Here is a 15,989-nt window from a genome sequence, read left to right as displayed (position 1 = left end):
GGGAGAGGTTGTATGGGCTGCTGTGCCCAGGACTTTAAAAGTGGGAGGGCCTGGGGGGAGGCTGTGATGTGGTCTAGCTACAAAACAACAGGGCAGGAAGAAAAAATGCTCAGGGGAATTGGAGACTATTAAGACAGTATCAGTGGGCTGGGTTACTAGAGGCCTATGGGTTGGAGGAAGTAGGTTGTGAGCCAGGGTTCTAGAGAACAGGGGGGCCCCAGTGGCAAAAGGCTGTCTAGAGAAGAATCACTGGGGGAGGTAAACGAATGGGTCTGCTTTCAACACGTGCAGTGTGAGGTGATAGATGGGACACTCATAGGTGTTTTAATTTTTTTTATTATTATTTTTAAAATATTTTATTTAGAGAAGCCCGGGTGGCTCAGAGGTTTAGCACTGCCTTCAGCCCAGGGCGTGATCTTGGAGACCCGAGACCGAGTCCCACATCGGGTCCCTGCATGGAGCCTGCTTCTCCCTCTGCCTGTGTCTCTGCCTCTCTCTCTCTCTCTGTCTCTGTCTCTCTCTCTGTCTCTCATGAATAAATAAATAAAATCTTTAAAAATATATTTTTTATTTAAATTCAATTTGTCAACATATAGTATAACACCCAGTGCTCATCTCATCATGTGTCATAGGTATTTTTAGAAGATGTTTGGATACAGGGACCAGAACCCCACCTGAGTTGGAAACTCTGATTTGGTCATTGCTAGTACCTCTTTGAGGGGACTGGGTGTGCTCAGCATGGAGTTGGGGGTGGGGTGGGGAGAGGGCTCCTCCTTTCGACAGTGGGAGGAGAAAAAGTAAACTGCAGAAATGAGAACTCATCAGAGATGTTGTTGAAGAGCTAAAAGAGAGAAGGAGCTCCCAGGGAGGAGGTGTCATTGGGGCTGGGTGGAAGGGGTGTTGGTGGGAGGAGCAGAAGGGGCAGGGGTGAAGGAGAATCCAGGTGGCTGTGCAAGCTCCAGGTGACCAGAGGAACAAGAGGACCTATTAGAACTCCAGGCTCTGGGAGCCATGGAACCTCAGCATGTGCTGGCTGAACAAAGAGCAGTGGGACAGTCGTGGTACACAGATGGGGGTTTGTGAGGCCAGCAAGTGGGAGGCTCAGTCCTTTGACCCAGCCACTGCCTCCTGGCTGCCCTGGGCTTTGGCCTTCTGAAACAAGAGGTCTTTGAACTCGCGGTCTCTCCTTTCTGAAACTTCAGCTACTGGAGACTGAACAGGAAATGTGTTTGCAGGGGTCAGGCAACACTTCTCCCCTCCCATGCCCTCCTGCTGACCTCATTACTTGGGCTTGCTTTGGCTGTGGGCTGGCGGTCCCTGCACAGGGCAGGCAGCTACCTTTCCAGCTGGATGTGACTCTGTGGCCTTTTGGACATGGCCATGTGGCCCTGAGTACTCTGGCCCCAGGTGCCTGCCTGCCCTGAAGGTCGTGACGTAGGGGTTACCAAAGCTGTTTGAGCTACAGATGCCATGTAAGCTTTAGTCTGTCACTGAGGGTAAAGGAGAGCTTCCTGGGAACTTTATTTTTGTAGCCTAGGAGGATAGAGACAGTTGTGCGTAGCAAGAGAAGACAGAGCACCCTGCCAGCATTGGAGCACTACCGTGGGAGCCCGGAGCGCAGACTTCTGCTGTAGATGCCAAGTGCCCCTCTGCCCCCCTGCTATGCTGCCTTGCAGGGGCGTACAGAGAGAAGTCCAAGGCTCACCAGACACACCCACACACCTCCATAGTTATGGAGATTCTGCTAGTAAATGCACCTTGGGAAAAGGCCTGTACTGTTCAGGGAAGGGGTTCCACACGTGAGTTAGGCGGTGTGGCCTTTGGCTTGCAGAGAAGGTTGTGTTCCTCTGCACCATCTGCATTGGGTGGTAGCTAATAAGTATTGGTGCCACTTCCTGACCCTTGTGAACAGCATCAAAAAGATGTAGGCATCATCCCTAGTGAATGAGAAAACCAACTACAGGGAGTTCCTGGAACTCCCCACCCCTCGGCCCCAGCCCTGCAGGTCTCAGGTCATCTAGTTTGAACCAAGGGAGGAGTCTGAGCACAAAGAGGAGAAGGAAGACAGACAAAAGCTTTGGTTGGAGGTTTTTGAGGAGATAGATTACCTTGTCTTGTTCTCTTTGCAATGTTTGAGAGACCGGGTGCGGGGATATGTTAGATGTACAGCTCTCAATTTTTATGCTGGATTGATTTAAGTCATCAGAAAACACTGTGTCTACTGCCTGGTATCCCTGAGAGCCTTTTGTGTCTCTGGCACTGCTCAGGATTTTGGCTTATGAAGAGCTGCGGATGGAAAAAGCTCTACATATGGTGTGTACCACTGGTATGGAGACTATTGATTATCATGTTCTTCCATGCCCTATGCTTTTAGACACCCCATTCCAAATGCCTTTCTGAGCTCAAGTCCAAGGAAAAAGTCCTTTGTCTAATATCCCTTCTTCTTTTTTTTTAAATTTTATTTATTCAAGAGACACACACATAGGCAGAGGCACAGGCAGAGGGAAAAAAGCAGGCTTCCTGCAGGGAGCCTGATGTGGCTCGATCCCAGGACCCTGGGATCTTGATCTGAGCCAAAGTCAGGTGCTCAACCACAGAGCCACCCAGGTGCCCCTGTCTAATGTCCCTAGAACTAGTATAGCCCCTTACACAGAACAGATGAGTGTAGGGGACAGGAGTGAATGAATGCACTCCCCACCTGTGTTTTTTTAGTGATGAGCTACGAGTGCAGCAAGTGATATGTTTTTATAAAACAGCGAGATGCCTCAGTGTCTAGTTTCTCACCTGCTCCCTTGGAGGTGGATGGGATGTCAGAATCTGAATGCAGCATTCCTCCACAGCCATTCCTGGGCTCCACCTTCCTCGATCACCAGGAACATGCCATTCAGGCAGGATCTGGTGGCTTCTCTTCTGGCTGTGCTCACACCCTACTGTTTAAATTTCTTTCCAAATGGACCACGGCACACATGGCACTCAGAACATTGTCCCAGTGCCACCATGGTCATACGCTTGCTCTCCTGCCCAGGTGCTCTTTCTTCTTTCTTTTCTTTCTTTCTTTCTTTCTTTCTTTATTTTTTTTCTTTCTTTTCTTTAGATGGCTCTGGCTTTTTCAGACGTTTGCTCTGTGGGAATTCAGTGTGACTTTATGAATTGTCATTAGAAACTCAGAGTCCTTGTAGCAAGATGTAGCTTTCAGGGACTAGTCGGAAAGCAGCAGCTTCTGACAGTGAGGCCAGCTCTGCAGAGAGGGGTCAGCCTGAAAGGATGTTTCTGAAACAAAACGGTGTGGCTCAGCAGTTGAGCATCTACCTTCGGCTCAGGGCATAATCCCAGGATCCCGGATTGAGTCCCACATTGGGCTCCTTGCGGGAAGCCTGCTTCTCCCTCTGCCTGTGTCTCTGCCTCTCTCTGTGTGTCTCTCAGGAATGAATAAATAAAATCTTTTTAAAAAAATGTTAAAAACCATGGGGACTCTAAGGGCCAAGGGCGAGGTGGGTATCTTTTGTCACTGAGAGTCCTTGATGACATTGTGGTGTCTAGTGTCTACTCTCTGCCTGGCCTGCACCTTTGGGGTTTTTGTACAACTGAGAGGTTTCCCCTAAAATTGTCTTTATTTGGACCCTTTTGGATATAACTTTTTCTAAAATATTTTGTATGTTTCCGTGTTGCCTTACCCTGGGAATGTCATACAAAAGGACTTGATTGATCTGTCAGGTTTTCTACACAATTATAGGTGCTTAATACTATGGAATGCAAAATTAGTGATTTTGTTATGAAAATAATTTATATTGTTTCTTATTGCAACATAGGTACTTTGGGAAATATAGATAATCAAAAGAAGGGATTCCCTGTTGGGGAAGGAAGGAATGAAAGCTTCAGCCAGGGTCACCCAGTGGGTTCAGGGAGGCAGTGGACACCTACCCTCAGTACAGCTTACACACAGCCTGTGCTCCATTTTTAACACATTGTGTGTTTTCTGAGGTGACTTCCTGTCAGCATTTAATCGTTGTTCTATAACTTTGTAAAACACAAATTTTGGGGATGAGAGACAGGGAGAGACACAGAGAAAGATACAGAGTGATAGAAGAAGGGAGGGCAGAGGAGGGATCTCTGTATTCCTGTTACACAGTGGGGAAAAAACCATAAACATTCAGGGCTAATCCTTCTGGTCTTTGTTTCATGTCTGTCTGTCTGTACATGCTTCCCCCCGCCCTTTTATAAAATGTGATCGTAGTATGCATATTGTTTGGCCTCTCCTCATTAACTCAGCACTTTGCTGCCCTGTCTCAGTGCTGTTAAGCAACAGCAGTTTTACTGCTGCAGATTCTGTTGAACGGGCGTACCATGATTTAGAATGCCAGCTGTTAGACGGTTAGATCACTTCTAGCTTCCTTTAGCACAGTGACAATGCCTCTCCTTGTGGGTGAATCCACATGGGGATCCACGCTGACTTCCTTAGGTAGATGCATCATTTGGAAGCACTTGGAATTCTCATCAGGATTGCTCATGGGATGGGTCTGTAGCACAGACCTGCTCTCGACCCCGTTGAGGGTACAGGGCCATTTACCCCTAACGCAAATGCTGGAGACTGCCATGTCTTGTATTTCTGAGTCTTTTTTTTTTTTAATTATTTATTTATTTTATTTATTCTTTTTAAATTTATTTTTAAAAATTCATTCATTTTAGAGAGAGCGCATGCGTGTGAGCATGGAAACGAATGAGGGGGGCAGAGGAAGGTAATTTCAATCAGACTCCCCACTGACACAGATTCCCAACACAGGGCTCAATGCAGGGCTTGATCCCACAACCCATGAGATCCTGATCTGAGCCAAAACCAAGAGTAGGACGCCTAAGTGACTGAGCCCCCTGGATGTCCCTCTGGGCCTGTTTTTTTTTTTTTTTTTTTTTAATGAGAGACACACAGAGAGAGGCCGAGACATAGGCAGAGAGAGAAACAGGCTCCCTGTGGGGAGCCCAATTTGGCACTCAATCCCAGGATCCCGGGATCACGACTTGAGCCGAAGGCAAGATGATCAACTGCTGAGCCACCCAGATGCCTCTCTCTGGGCCTGTTTTTAAGAGCAGCGCTGTCTTTTGCTGCCAGGGGTCTCTGTCCTCTTCTTTAGTGCTCCTCTCTGCTCTCTTGATTTCGTTATGAGGTTGCCAGGGGCCACAGTGGCCCAAAAGCAAGCTTTAGAGCCATCCCTGAGAAGAATGTCCTGAGTGAGGACTGGGGACGATTTCCTTGGAGTGTTGGTACCCGTTTTTTTTGTTTGTTTGTTTTTTGCAAAGATGCTTCTTATCTTTGTTTTCTCCTTCCTCTGTAGGAAGCAGGTGGGGTTGGGGACCAGGAGGGAGGTGGTATCTTTTCACGAGCACTGTTTCCCGGAATTCTATGATTTAGGACAATGTGCGATGTTTGTCATTTCCTTGTCTGATCCTGGTGTAAAGGTGAGAAAGTACATGTGAGCTTATCCATGGGTAGCAGAGGGGTCTGGTACGTTATCCTTGTCTTTACTCCCGATGACCTTGTGTATATGATGGATTCCATCATGCCAGGGAATCTGCTGAAGTACTTTTCATGGCTCAGCCAAATAAAGTCCTTGGTGTGAAGTGTCTTTGCATTGGATGCAGCTGTGGTTCTAATTATATCACCTGCTCCCTTCCTCAGCATCCTTCCTGTTTATTTACCTTTGGGTCTGTCTTTTGTAGGAGCTGGTAGTGATGGGTGCCCCAGGCTCATTTTATTGGGCTGGGACAGTCAAAGTGCTGAACCTTACAGACAATACCTATTTCAAACTGAACGATGAAGTGATCATGAACAGGCGGTACACTTACCTGGGTGAGTAGCTCAGGGATGTGACAGATAAGGAGGGGAAATGGGAACAATTTTCACCTGGCTCGCCAACTATTGCTTTATGGTAGAAAGAAGAGTTTGTTGGCTTTTACATTTATTGTTCTAATTAGGTGGGCTCTTAGCGAGGGTACCTTACATGGAGCCCTTCACCCAGCAGGTAGAGAACAAAGGAGGGGTCTGGATTAAAACTGGTGTAATCACAGAGCTGACAGTGGAACCTCCAGGGAAGCAAACATTTTCATTTATTATTTGAGCAATTACTCAAGTTCAGATACAAAATGAGTGCAGTGGAATCCTGGTTTCCCTTGACATTTGCTTGGCTGTGGCCTCTGCTTCCTGGTCACACCACCAGTTGCAAATAGAAATAGCAAGAACCAGAAATTAGCATGACAGATGGCAGCGTAATGTTGAAGGTTAATTGCAGGCTCAGGAAAATTTCTCTTATTTTCTCAACCCTTTCAACCTTCTAGAAAGAAAATAGACACAACAGCCACCAGGCAAGCATGACAGTGTACCTATTGAGGGACAGAGATAGCCTGTCTTTGCTTGTGGACCTGAAGATTTTGTGTGGCTCTTTTCCTTAGTACCTGTTCTAAATGCTATAGTTCTGGATACTATTTCGTTTCATTCCTGAAACAACCTTATGAGGCAACTATCATTACCTGCATTTTAGAGGTAAAGAAACTGAGGCATATAGAAGTCTATAACTTGAAAAGGTCACATGGCTTGTAAATAGCAGAGTGGGGGCTTAAACCTGCGGTTTCCAAACCTGAAGCTGCCTGCCATATGTGTGCTGTGGAGACAGCGTTGACCTCTGGTGTCAGCTGGGAGCACCTCAGAGGTGCAGAGCGGGCCTGACATTTCCAGGACCTGCTACAGAGCCCAGTGCACAGCAGGGAGACCTGACACGTGTCTAGAAGGCAGCCCAGAACCTGGTTTGGGTATGGCTTTAGGGTTCAGAGTAAGTCCTTTGAACCTGTGGGACCCGTGCCTTGCTCTGTACCAGAGACCTTTACTGCTGCAGGGCTTCCAAGGGTCACGTAAGGCTTTGAGATCACTCAATACTCTTAGGTAATGTGGTCAGGCCACAGGGTCCATAAGAATTGACCACAATATGGTGTCATCACAAAATCCAAACAGCTTGTGATCACAGCGTTAAGGTTGAAGGCAAAGACAAGGTTTGGGGAATATATGGCCACCCATATGGGTTTCTGCTGGCTAAAGGAGAACTTTTAGCCTGCCCACAAGCCTGTCTCAGAAAGCAGGAGACATTTAGACTAAGCTCAGACAGCTTTGACCTTTGTTTCTAGATTGCTTTTGCATCCAGATTCTTTCCTCATCTATTCACCCACTCACTTATTGCCTTCTCCCAGGAGGGAAGATGGCACAGTGGTTAACAGCAGAGGCTTTGGAGACACACAGATTGGATTTGAATCTTTTTTTTTTTTTTTTGAGATTTTTTTATTTACTCATTAAGGACTGAGAGAGAGGCAGAGACACAGGGAGAGGGAGAGGCAAGCTCCCTGCGGGGAGCTCAATGCAGGGCTTGATCCCAGGACTCCCGGATCACAACCTGAGCCAAAGGCTCAACCACTGAGCCACCCAGGCATCCCAATTGGATTTGAATCTTGCATTGTTATCTAGGGCATGTTACTTGACCATGTTTAGTTTCAGTTCCTACATCTATAAAGTGGAAGAAATAATCAGACCTTCCTCGTAGAATTGTGAGATTAAAATTTGCCGGCATCCAAAATCACACGTCTGAATGTTCACAGAAGTTTTGTTCATAGTAATGCTGGGATTGTTGGGAACAGCCCAGCCAGATGCCCAGCAGGAGAATAAAGATGTTCTGTACTCTTCATATAGTAGACCACTGCTCAACAATAAAAAGGAATGGCTGCTATTATACTCAGCATGGATGAATGTCACAGGTGTTAGGTTGAGTGAAGTTCTAGAATAGGTAAACATAATATATAGTGATAGAGGGCAGCCTGGGTGGCTTAGCGGTTTAGCGCTGCCTTCAGCCCAGCACAGAATCCTGGAGACTCGGCATCGAGTCCCACGTCAGGCTCCCTGCATGGAGCCTGCTTCTCCCTCTGCCTGTGTTTCTGCCTCTCTCTCTCTGTCTCTCATGAATAAATAAATAAAATCTTTAAAAAATATACATATATAGTGATAGAAAAAGAGTAGTGGCTGCCTGTAGGAGAGCACTGACTTGAGATGGTAGGAGGGAACCTTCTAGTTTGGGGTCTGTGCCTATATTCACTCTGGGTGGTGATCACATGGCTGTGTACATTTGGACACTTTGAGTTCTATACTTCAGATGTATACACTTGACCATATAAAAATTATATCTCAAAAAGAAAAACATAAAGTATTTAGCACAGTACCTGTTTTCTTTTTTAAAGATTTTATTTATTTATTTGGCAAAGAGAGAGAGAGCGCACAAGCAGGGGGAGCAGCAGGCAGAGGGAGAGGGAGAAGTAGACTCCCCCCAAGAGCAGGGAGCTTGATGTGGGGCTCGACCCCAGGACCCTGAGATCATGACCTGAGCTGAAGGCAGGCACTTAACCCACTGAGCCACTCAGGCTCCCCAGTATAGTACCTGTTTTAAAGAGGACTCCCAGAAAACACTCTTTCCTGCCCTCATGTTTTTGTGAACCTGACTTTTTGTGAGATGAGCCATTTCAGGGTGAGAAGACTGATAGAAAGATCCATTTGTTCCCTGGGAGGTTATGTTCCAAGAATAGCTGGGTCATAGGTGTCCAGGGAAGGGATGCTTGAGACCCTTTTTCCTCTGATGGGTCTTTTTTTCCCTGCCCTCTCTCACTGTCTTCTCGGTGAACGCCCCTTCCTTACAGGCTATGCAGTGACTGCCGGCTCCTTCTCTCGTCCGTTCACCACCGATGTGGTAGGAGGTGCTCCACAGGATGAAGGCATTGGAAAGGTGAGGAGTAAAGTCTGGAATAGCATGGAGTCAGACACGAGGGGGGAGCATGCTGCCCCTGGTATAGAGGTTTGTCACTTATTTGATGTGAACATTCTCCTAGGTGGCTGGCAGGTAAATGAAGCCATGAGGAGTCTCTCATCAGCCTCCTTCTGACCACTTTTGAGAGCATATCCTGAAAGCTTAATCAGAGAGTGAATGGTGCTCACAGATCTCCCTGTTCTCATCTCAGTGCGTTTGGCAGCTCACTCTGTGTGTGATGTTATTAAGACTGACCATTGGCATCATGGCGTCCTCCAAAGGAATGGTACCCAGCACTGTCCAGGCTCCACTCTGTCAAGCCTTCCCCAATTTTGACTTTGACGTAACAGAATCAGGTCTAGTCCCAAGTGTCTTTGGGACTTTACTTATCTTGAGGCCTGGAGGCTCATATTTATTTTCCCAGTGTTTTAGAGCCAAGACTGGTTCAGTCCAAAGGCTGAACTGGAAATATGTGGGATCAGTTCTCCTAAAGGATCTTCCCAGGGTATGGGAAAGACCCCATGGATCCAGGGCTTTCTGGTCCCTTTAGGAATTGTGGCCTCTATGGGTCCAAGAGCATGAAGAACTATGCTTGCTGGTTCTTTAGCTCCAGGGCATGGGAAATCTAGATTGAGTAGGTCTACATGAGTCAGGAACCTAAATTTTTGACAAATTCCATAGGTTCTCTGATAGAAAAATCTGAACAAAGGAATAATCTTTGTACCTGAGGCAATAGGGTGGACCTGGGATAGAGTATGGCCATATCTCTAGGGGCTCAGAGAAATGGGGTCTGGATTTTAGAGATGGACCCAAACTACTGTTAATTGGAGCCTTGAGCCAGCATGTCAGTCTGGCCAGCTGACTGGGCTTTACAGGTACATCATGAGAATCATTTCCCCAGATCCCCCTGGGTAGGAGTTAGGAACCGTAGCTCTCGTTTCTGGAACTTGTACCTCCCCCCCCCCCCCCACCCTGCTACCACTGGTGCTAGGGAGAAAGGATCTTCGAGAATGAAACCAGATAAATAAAAATGCAATGGTACTGAGCAGGGGGAGGCAGGCAGATGAATCTGATAATGTCAGGAGAGAGGTGGGTCCTTCAGGGTCACACAATTTCCTCTACATGGTGGAGGGAAGAAGCATCAGGAGCTGTCCCCATGCTGATAATGTCACCGGGGAAAGAAGCTGCCTGCATGTGACCAGGCATCCCTAGCATTGTTAAAAGCGCCTGCCTCCTGGGTCACAGCCATGCAGATGCCTCAATGCTTCCTTTTCTCACCAGTTACACAAACTTTGATCTGATTGTGCTGTTTTCTCTGCATATGCTTGTGATAGTTTCAAGATAGTTAAGTCTTAGGATGAGAACAGTTTTTATAACTGATAGAACCAGACAGAGAGAATCCTGGACGCAACTAACAAAAAAGAACCTGAAAATGCTTCTTTCACTTGGATCACATGAGAGGTGCTGGGGAAACTGGTTATAGTTGACAAAATTGCTGACTGTCCCATTCCCGGGAACCCTAGAATATACCTCTGGCCTGCAGGATTATTTGTTTCTGGTGTCAGGTCATAAACACATTCTCACTAAGGTAGAGGCTTCTTACCCTCTAGGAGGGTCCCCTACCCTGGTCCTCATGGGACACTTCCTATAAGATGCAACTTGAAAAAGAACTTCCACAGTTCTGGCATTTGGGAAGTCCTTTGTGAGTAATCTTCCTTGTGGTAGCGATGCATGGTGCATACTAAAGGCTCTCAAAGTCCTGCAGTAGAGGAATTGATTTAATGTTTAAATCTGGTGTCTCCCCAACTAAACTCCTGCTTACTTAAGCAGATCGTAAGGCTCTGATATTCTGTGGAATCACTTTGGAAAACTGCTTTGTCTGAAATACTCCCTTCCATTCCTCTGTCTTCCATTGCTCTACCTGCAGCAGCTCTAACTCTTGGGAATGAAAGAAATATTTCAAGGAAGAAAATGCATACTTCATCCAAGAGTTGAATTGTTTATTAGTAATTTGTAAGCTCCTTGGACCTTATTGTGCATGGCTTCCATGAATGATGTGGTTCAGGAGCAGAGGATGTGATTTCTGCCTTGGAATTGAAGGACATTCTTTTTACAAAGTTGGTAAAGTGCAGGGAATGCTGACTTCTTAATTGTCAGCTAATTTAAGTGCACTTGCCCTGTGCCTCATTGGCCTTGATTTAAGTAGGACTCTCAGGAGAATGCTGGTAAAGATCTTTGATCCTGGCTTCCTTCTTAACTAGATTTTTTTTTCATTCCATAGGTTTATATTTTTAGAGCTGATCGAAGATCGGGCACGTTAATTAAGATTTTTCAGGCATCAGGTAAAAAGGTGAGATTCTTGACACTGTTATCTTCTTTTTTGCTTATGAGATGTCATAATGTGGGAATCAGTTCATTTTTTTAGAAAATTGGTGGAAAGGTCCTACCTGGGCCTTAAGTTTGTATGGTGGCTCCGCATGCAGTTGCCTTAACCTCCTTAGCATTGTGTGTAACCTGCAGATTGTGGAATTCCTGCTTGATTAGGACATAGGAAGCAAGATGCATTTGGACATGACCAAGTTACATCACAGAGTTCAAAATAGTTTCATAGTTCAGATACTCATCAAAATTACGACTCGCGGGGTCTCTCTGCCTTTTGCAACCTCTCCTCCATCTGCTGCTCTCTTGTACCTACACATCAACACCCCGGAGATCACAGTTTAGTACGGTGCAAACCCATGATAGCTAACCAAGTAGGCACACAGCAAATGGCTCTCACTCTCCCTGTGTCCCTGGCCCAGCACCATTCCTCCTCATCCTGAGCTCCCTGCCACCATCGTCACAGGGACTATTGTCACACAGAGACACTGTGTGACAGTGTCACTCAGCTCCTTTGGGAACCTGGAAATAGAAATAGCTTGGGAAGGCTGCCTTGAAATTAGTCCTGGGCAAGGTTGATCTGCTTGGGTTGTCTTGTCTTCATCCTGGCCCTAATTCTCTCTCCATTTCCTGCATGTTTCCATTATGCTGCACCATAGTCTGAAATTAAGGCAGGTAGAGAGTGCTTTGATTAATAAGCAGCATTTTTTCACAGGCTTATCAGTCCTGCACCCCTTAGTGTGGCTCAGACCAACAAGATTGTTGAGAGAGATTGGCTGCTCTCAGGGGACACATATTTGGGCTGGGAGGCCAACAAAGTAATTTGGAGGCTTGTCTTGGTGGAGGCCTCAGTGAGCTCTGGGAAGAAGCACAGGACCCCTGGGGCCTGGGAGAGAGATTCCAGGAGATAGGAGAATGTGGAAGGTTGTTATACCTCCCACCACCCTAAGAAAGGGTGAAAAGCGATTATTTCCTTTGTGGGGCAGGCTGTGTGTCCCAGCCCAGTGTGGGGTTAAACCTGCTCTACTCCAGCCTGGCACCATTACACACTGTTCTGGTGGTGGATATTCTCATTTCCCCAAATCCCACTCACAAGTGGAATTTTCTTTCAATTTTAACAATGTTAACGTGTGTACTTGGTATAGAATTGTCATAATCCTTTCCATTAAAAAAAAATGCATTACCAAATCAGTTTTGTGAAGTTTTCCCTGGGAACTACACTGGCCTATGTTATTTTAACATTTCTAAAAACCCAGAGCAACAGCACTGGAAAAGGACTGTGAGCAATTCTGCAAAAAAGATTTTCCAGGCACTCCTGACAGTTCAACAAGAAGTAACTCAGTGCCATTTGTGAAAGAGCCCCAAAGAGCAGGATGTAAATGCTCCTAAGCCTAACATTTTATATTTTTCTTACAAAAAAATAATAAATAGGTGAGTGTGCCTACTGTGGGAAACCCAGACCCCCACCCCTCCCCTGCAAACATACCTGGGCTTGACAGCATAAAATTAAAGGAACTGTCCCCCTCTTCCAGCTTTGCTGAGATATAATTGACCTATAGCACTGGGTGAACTTAAGGTGTTCAATGGATGATTTGATCCATCACAGTAAGGCTAGTTGACACACCCATCACCTCACATAAATACTATTTAAGTACTCTAATGTGATGTGTGGAGCTGGAGCACACCTGTCATCCAGTTTTCAGAGTATCTTCACGTTCATTTCCACCTGTGTCTCCATGCCTCCTGCCCACCACCCCCACCAGCCACCTGTGCCCAGGGTGGTCATCCTGGTATAATTAACAGCCTATAATTGTGCCCCCCTCCTTCTCAAAAACCTCCTGGTGCAAATGACAATTTACATGGCCACTCATCTGTGACTGGCTGTGGTCATGTTTCGGGCAACAGATTTAAGAGCAGGTGGTTGGAGAGGTCAACATTTGAGGAGCCACTTGGGCACACTTCCCGAGAACTTTACGCCGTGGAGTCCAGGACAGACTGGTTTGCATGTCTGCTTGAATGTCCTTGTGATGTGTTGGGGCTCCCTGAGAGGGGATGGAAGAGCCAGGTGTTTCACCCACCAGTTCCATGGCTCTGTCACTTGTCACTTTCATTAGGGCTCTACTTGCCTTCACTTTGCACCATCCTAGCTAGAGTCATTCCTTTCTTACACCACTCAATCTTGCTCTCCCATTTTTTCTGGCTTTAACTCCATCATAAGCTTTCTGATTTTGAAAAAGATGATCACTCTCTTTATACATATGATTTTGCTTTTTGCAAGAAGAAGAGAAATTCCAGTCTCTCTGACTTCTCCATTACTTCAGAGGGAAAGGACATGACCCCAGGCTTTCAAAGGATGTCTGTAGCTTTACCCCTGTGTCCGGAGCCACACACACACAGGGGAGGGTTCTGACTCAGCCAACCACTGGCCCACTTCTGCTTTTTTCGACCAGGATTTGGTGAGGTAGTCCTGTCACCTGGCCTACTCTAAAAACAAAACAAAATAAAATGAAACCTCAAAGTTCTGGGTTTTTTCGATTGACAGCCTTCATATAGTCCATCTAAGAAATCATCAATATGTGCACAATCCAGATGTTAATATAGACACACATCCCTGTATTTCCAGACTTATGGGAGAATTCTGATCAAGGAACACCCTCCCCCCCCCACCCCTGAAAGCATGTCATTGCCATATAGGAGTTTTATTGAGTTAACAGGGTATCTGAAGTGTTTGTATGTCAGAACTTAGATAGGAAACTTCATGTTCAGGGATTTCTGATTGAACATTGATAAAGATGCCAAGTTAAATAGCCCATTGGAATGAAGCACATTGTTCCCATGGGGCTCAGCCAGAGAGAACAGCTAGCAGCTTTGGTCCTCGGGGCCTTGTGTGGGTCTCACCAGCTTGTTTGTTTGCTTATTTTGCTAAAGTCCAGATGGAAAGATCGGCAAGGCCACCGAATTAGTGACTGGCAACTTGGTCTCAGCTGTGAATTCAGGCATTGCCCACATGCTTCTCCTCTGGGAATGGGCGGTGGTAGGGTGGGGTGGGTTGAGCACAAGTGGCATGTGACTGAGGAGGGGCGCCAGTCCCCCGGTTCACTGCAGGAAATGTACCGGAGTGCCCTCCACTCTCACACTCCCTGGGGCAGCGGCCAACAAACTGCAAACTGCAACTCCAAAAGAAAATGCTTGTTGCCATCAGCAGAACCAGAGGCCTTTTATTTGAAAACATTTATTTTAAAAGAATGGCTTTTTTTTTTTTTTTTCTTTTCCCTTTCCAAGAGGTTGCAAACTGGCAGCCTTTAGAAAGGATGCAGCCTGTGAAACTTTGTTTGGCCTGCCCGGTATGTTTGTTTTTTTTTATTCTGAACAAGTTGCTCACATTTTTTTTTTTAAGATTTTATTTATTTATTCATGGGAGACACAGAGAGGCAGAGACCTAGGCAGAGGGAGAAGCAGGCTCCCTGTGGGGAGCCCAATGCAGGGCTTGCTCCCAGGACCCCGGGATCTCGGCTTGAGCCAAAGGCAGACGTTCAATTGCTGAGCCACACAGATGCCCCCAAGTTGCCTGTGTTTTAAAAAGAGGCACCTCAAATACAATTTTTGATTTTTGGCTTCTCTTAAAAAACAGGAAGGTTGGTCTTCTCTGGGTCAGCCTCCCTCATGACAGCAGTTGGCTGCGGCTGGGTAGGAGCGTGTCTAGTAGCTGGCTCTGTGGGCTCCTGTTTGCCACAGTCCGTACCACTCATTGTTAGACACTGAAACCAAGTGTCACTTGCCACCTGTGACCAACTTTACAATGTTACATGTTTTTTCTTATGGTTTTTCTGTCACGGGTCTGGATCCCTTTGGCATTTGGGGTTAAGACCCCTGATTTACAGTAATAGGCATTGGAGTAAGCCGTGATACGGGAAGAGCCAATGTAACCTGGTTGTGTTCCCTTATCCATTACATAGTCTTAGGAGTTGTACCTTTTTCTGTCATTGGAGTTCATGCCTTCTTGGTTAGCTTTAGCTCTGAGTAGGCCCAGGGGGAGGGGAATCTATTTCCCCATGTAGCATTTCTTTTCAAGCTTGCCTTATGTTACAAAATTTCATATTCCTACATGGTTGGCCCTGTCAGATGTCTGTTATATGAGGCACTTTTACTATGGTTGTAACCCATTTTGCAACCTCGACTTGCATTTTTAAAAACCATACTGTATTCTCCTGGGATTGGTCCACTTGTTTTCCCCTTGGTAGGGTTCTAAGGAGGGGGCCTCTGAGCCTGTTAGCTTTGGTCTCACATTGCCGGGGCCCCAGCATAGCTGCCAGGAGCCAGGGAAATCAGGCATTTCACCACTGGCCTGGGCCTTCTGGCTTATGGGGCAGCATAGCCTTCACAGCCTCTGAGGGGCTTGGGAGCAAGAGTGCCTAAGCAGCGGGCTAGAGGAAAGTGAGGACCTCCTGTGTGAGGGCAGACACTGAACGCTTTGTTGCAACTCGACTTGGTTGCAGATGGGCTCTTACTTCGGCTCCTCCTTATGCGCAGTTGACTTGAACGCAGATGGCCTCTCTGACCTGCTGGTGGGGGCCCCCATGTTCTCTGAGATCAGAGATGAGGGGCAGGTCACCGTCTACATCAACAGAGGAAATGTGAGTACAGTGCTGGGCACTATGTGGATGAGTGTGTGTGGGGGGACATCTGTCCAGCAAAGAGTGATTGAGACCCTGCTGGGCTGGGCACTGGGCCCCATAACCCAGAGGAAGTGAAAAGACTCTTTTCCCACCTTCAGAAAGCTCAACA

General features: G+C 46.6%; 1 protein-coding gene across 4 annotated transcripts in view; it reads left to right on the top strand.

Annotated features, from left to right (window-relative positions):
- ITGA9 (integrin subunit alpha 9) overlaps positions 1 to 15,989 on the top strand; it is a 353,430-nt gene that overhangs the window by 41,690 nt on the left and 295,751 nt on the right. For all 4 annotated transcript variants that reach the window (XM_077865823.1, XM_077865822.1, XM_077865824.1 and 1 more), the window contains exons 6-9: positions 5,713 to 5,842; positions 8,719 to 8,804; positions 11,107 to 11,175; positions 15,701 to 15,838. In XM_077865823.1, coding sequence (XP_077721949.1) covers positions 5,713 to 5,842; positions 8,719 to 8,804; positions 11,107 to 11,175; positions 15,701 to 15,838 — 423 coding nt within the window. The remainder of the gene's footprint in view (positions 1 to 5,712; positions 5,843 to 8,718; positions 8,805 to 11,106; positions 11,176 to 15,700; positions 15,839 to 15,989) is intronic.

Source organism: Canis aureus, chromosome 22, assembly GCF_053574225.1.
Source record: "Canis aureus isolate CA01 chromosome 22, VMU_Caureus_v.1.0, whole genome shotgun sequence".
In the NCBI taxonomy this organism is placed as follows: domain Eukaryota; kingdom Metazoa; phylum Chordata; class Mammalia; order Carnivora; family Canidae; genus Canis; species Canis aureus.
Note: the sequence above shows the minus strand (reverse complement) of the source record. Positions and strands in the feature narration are given on the sequence as shown.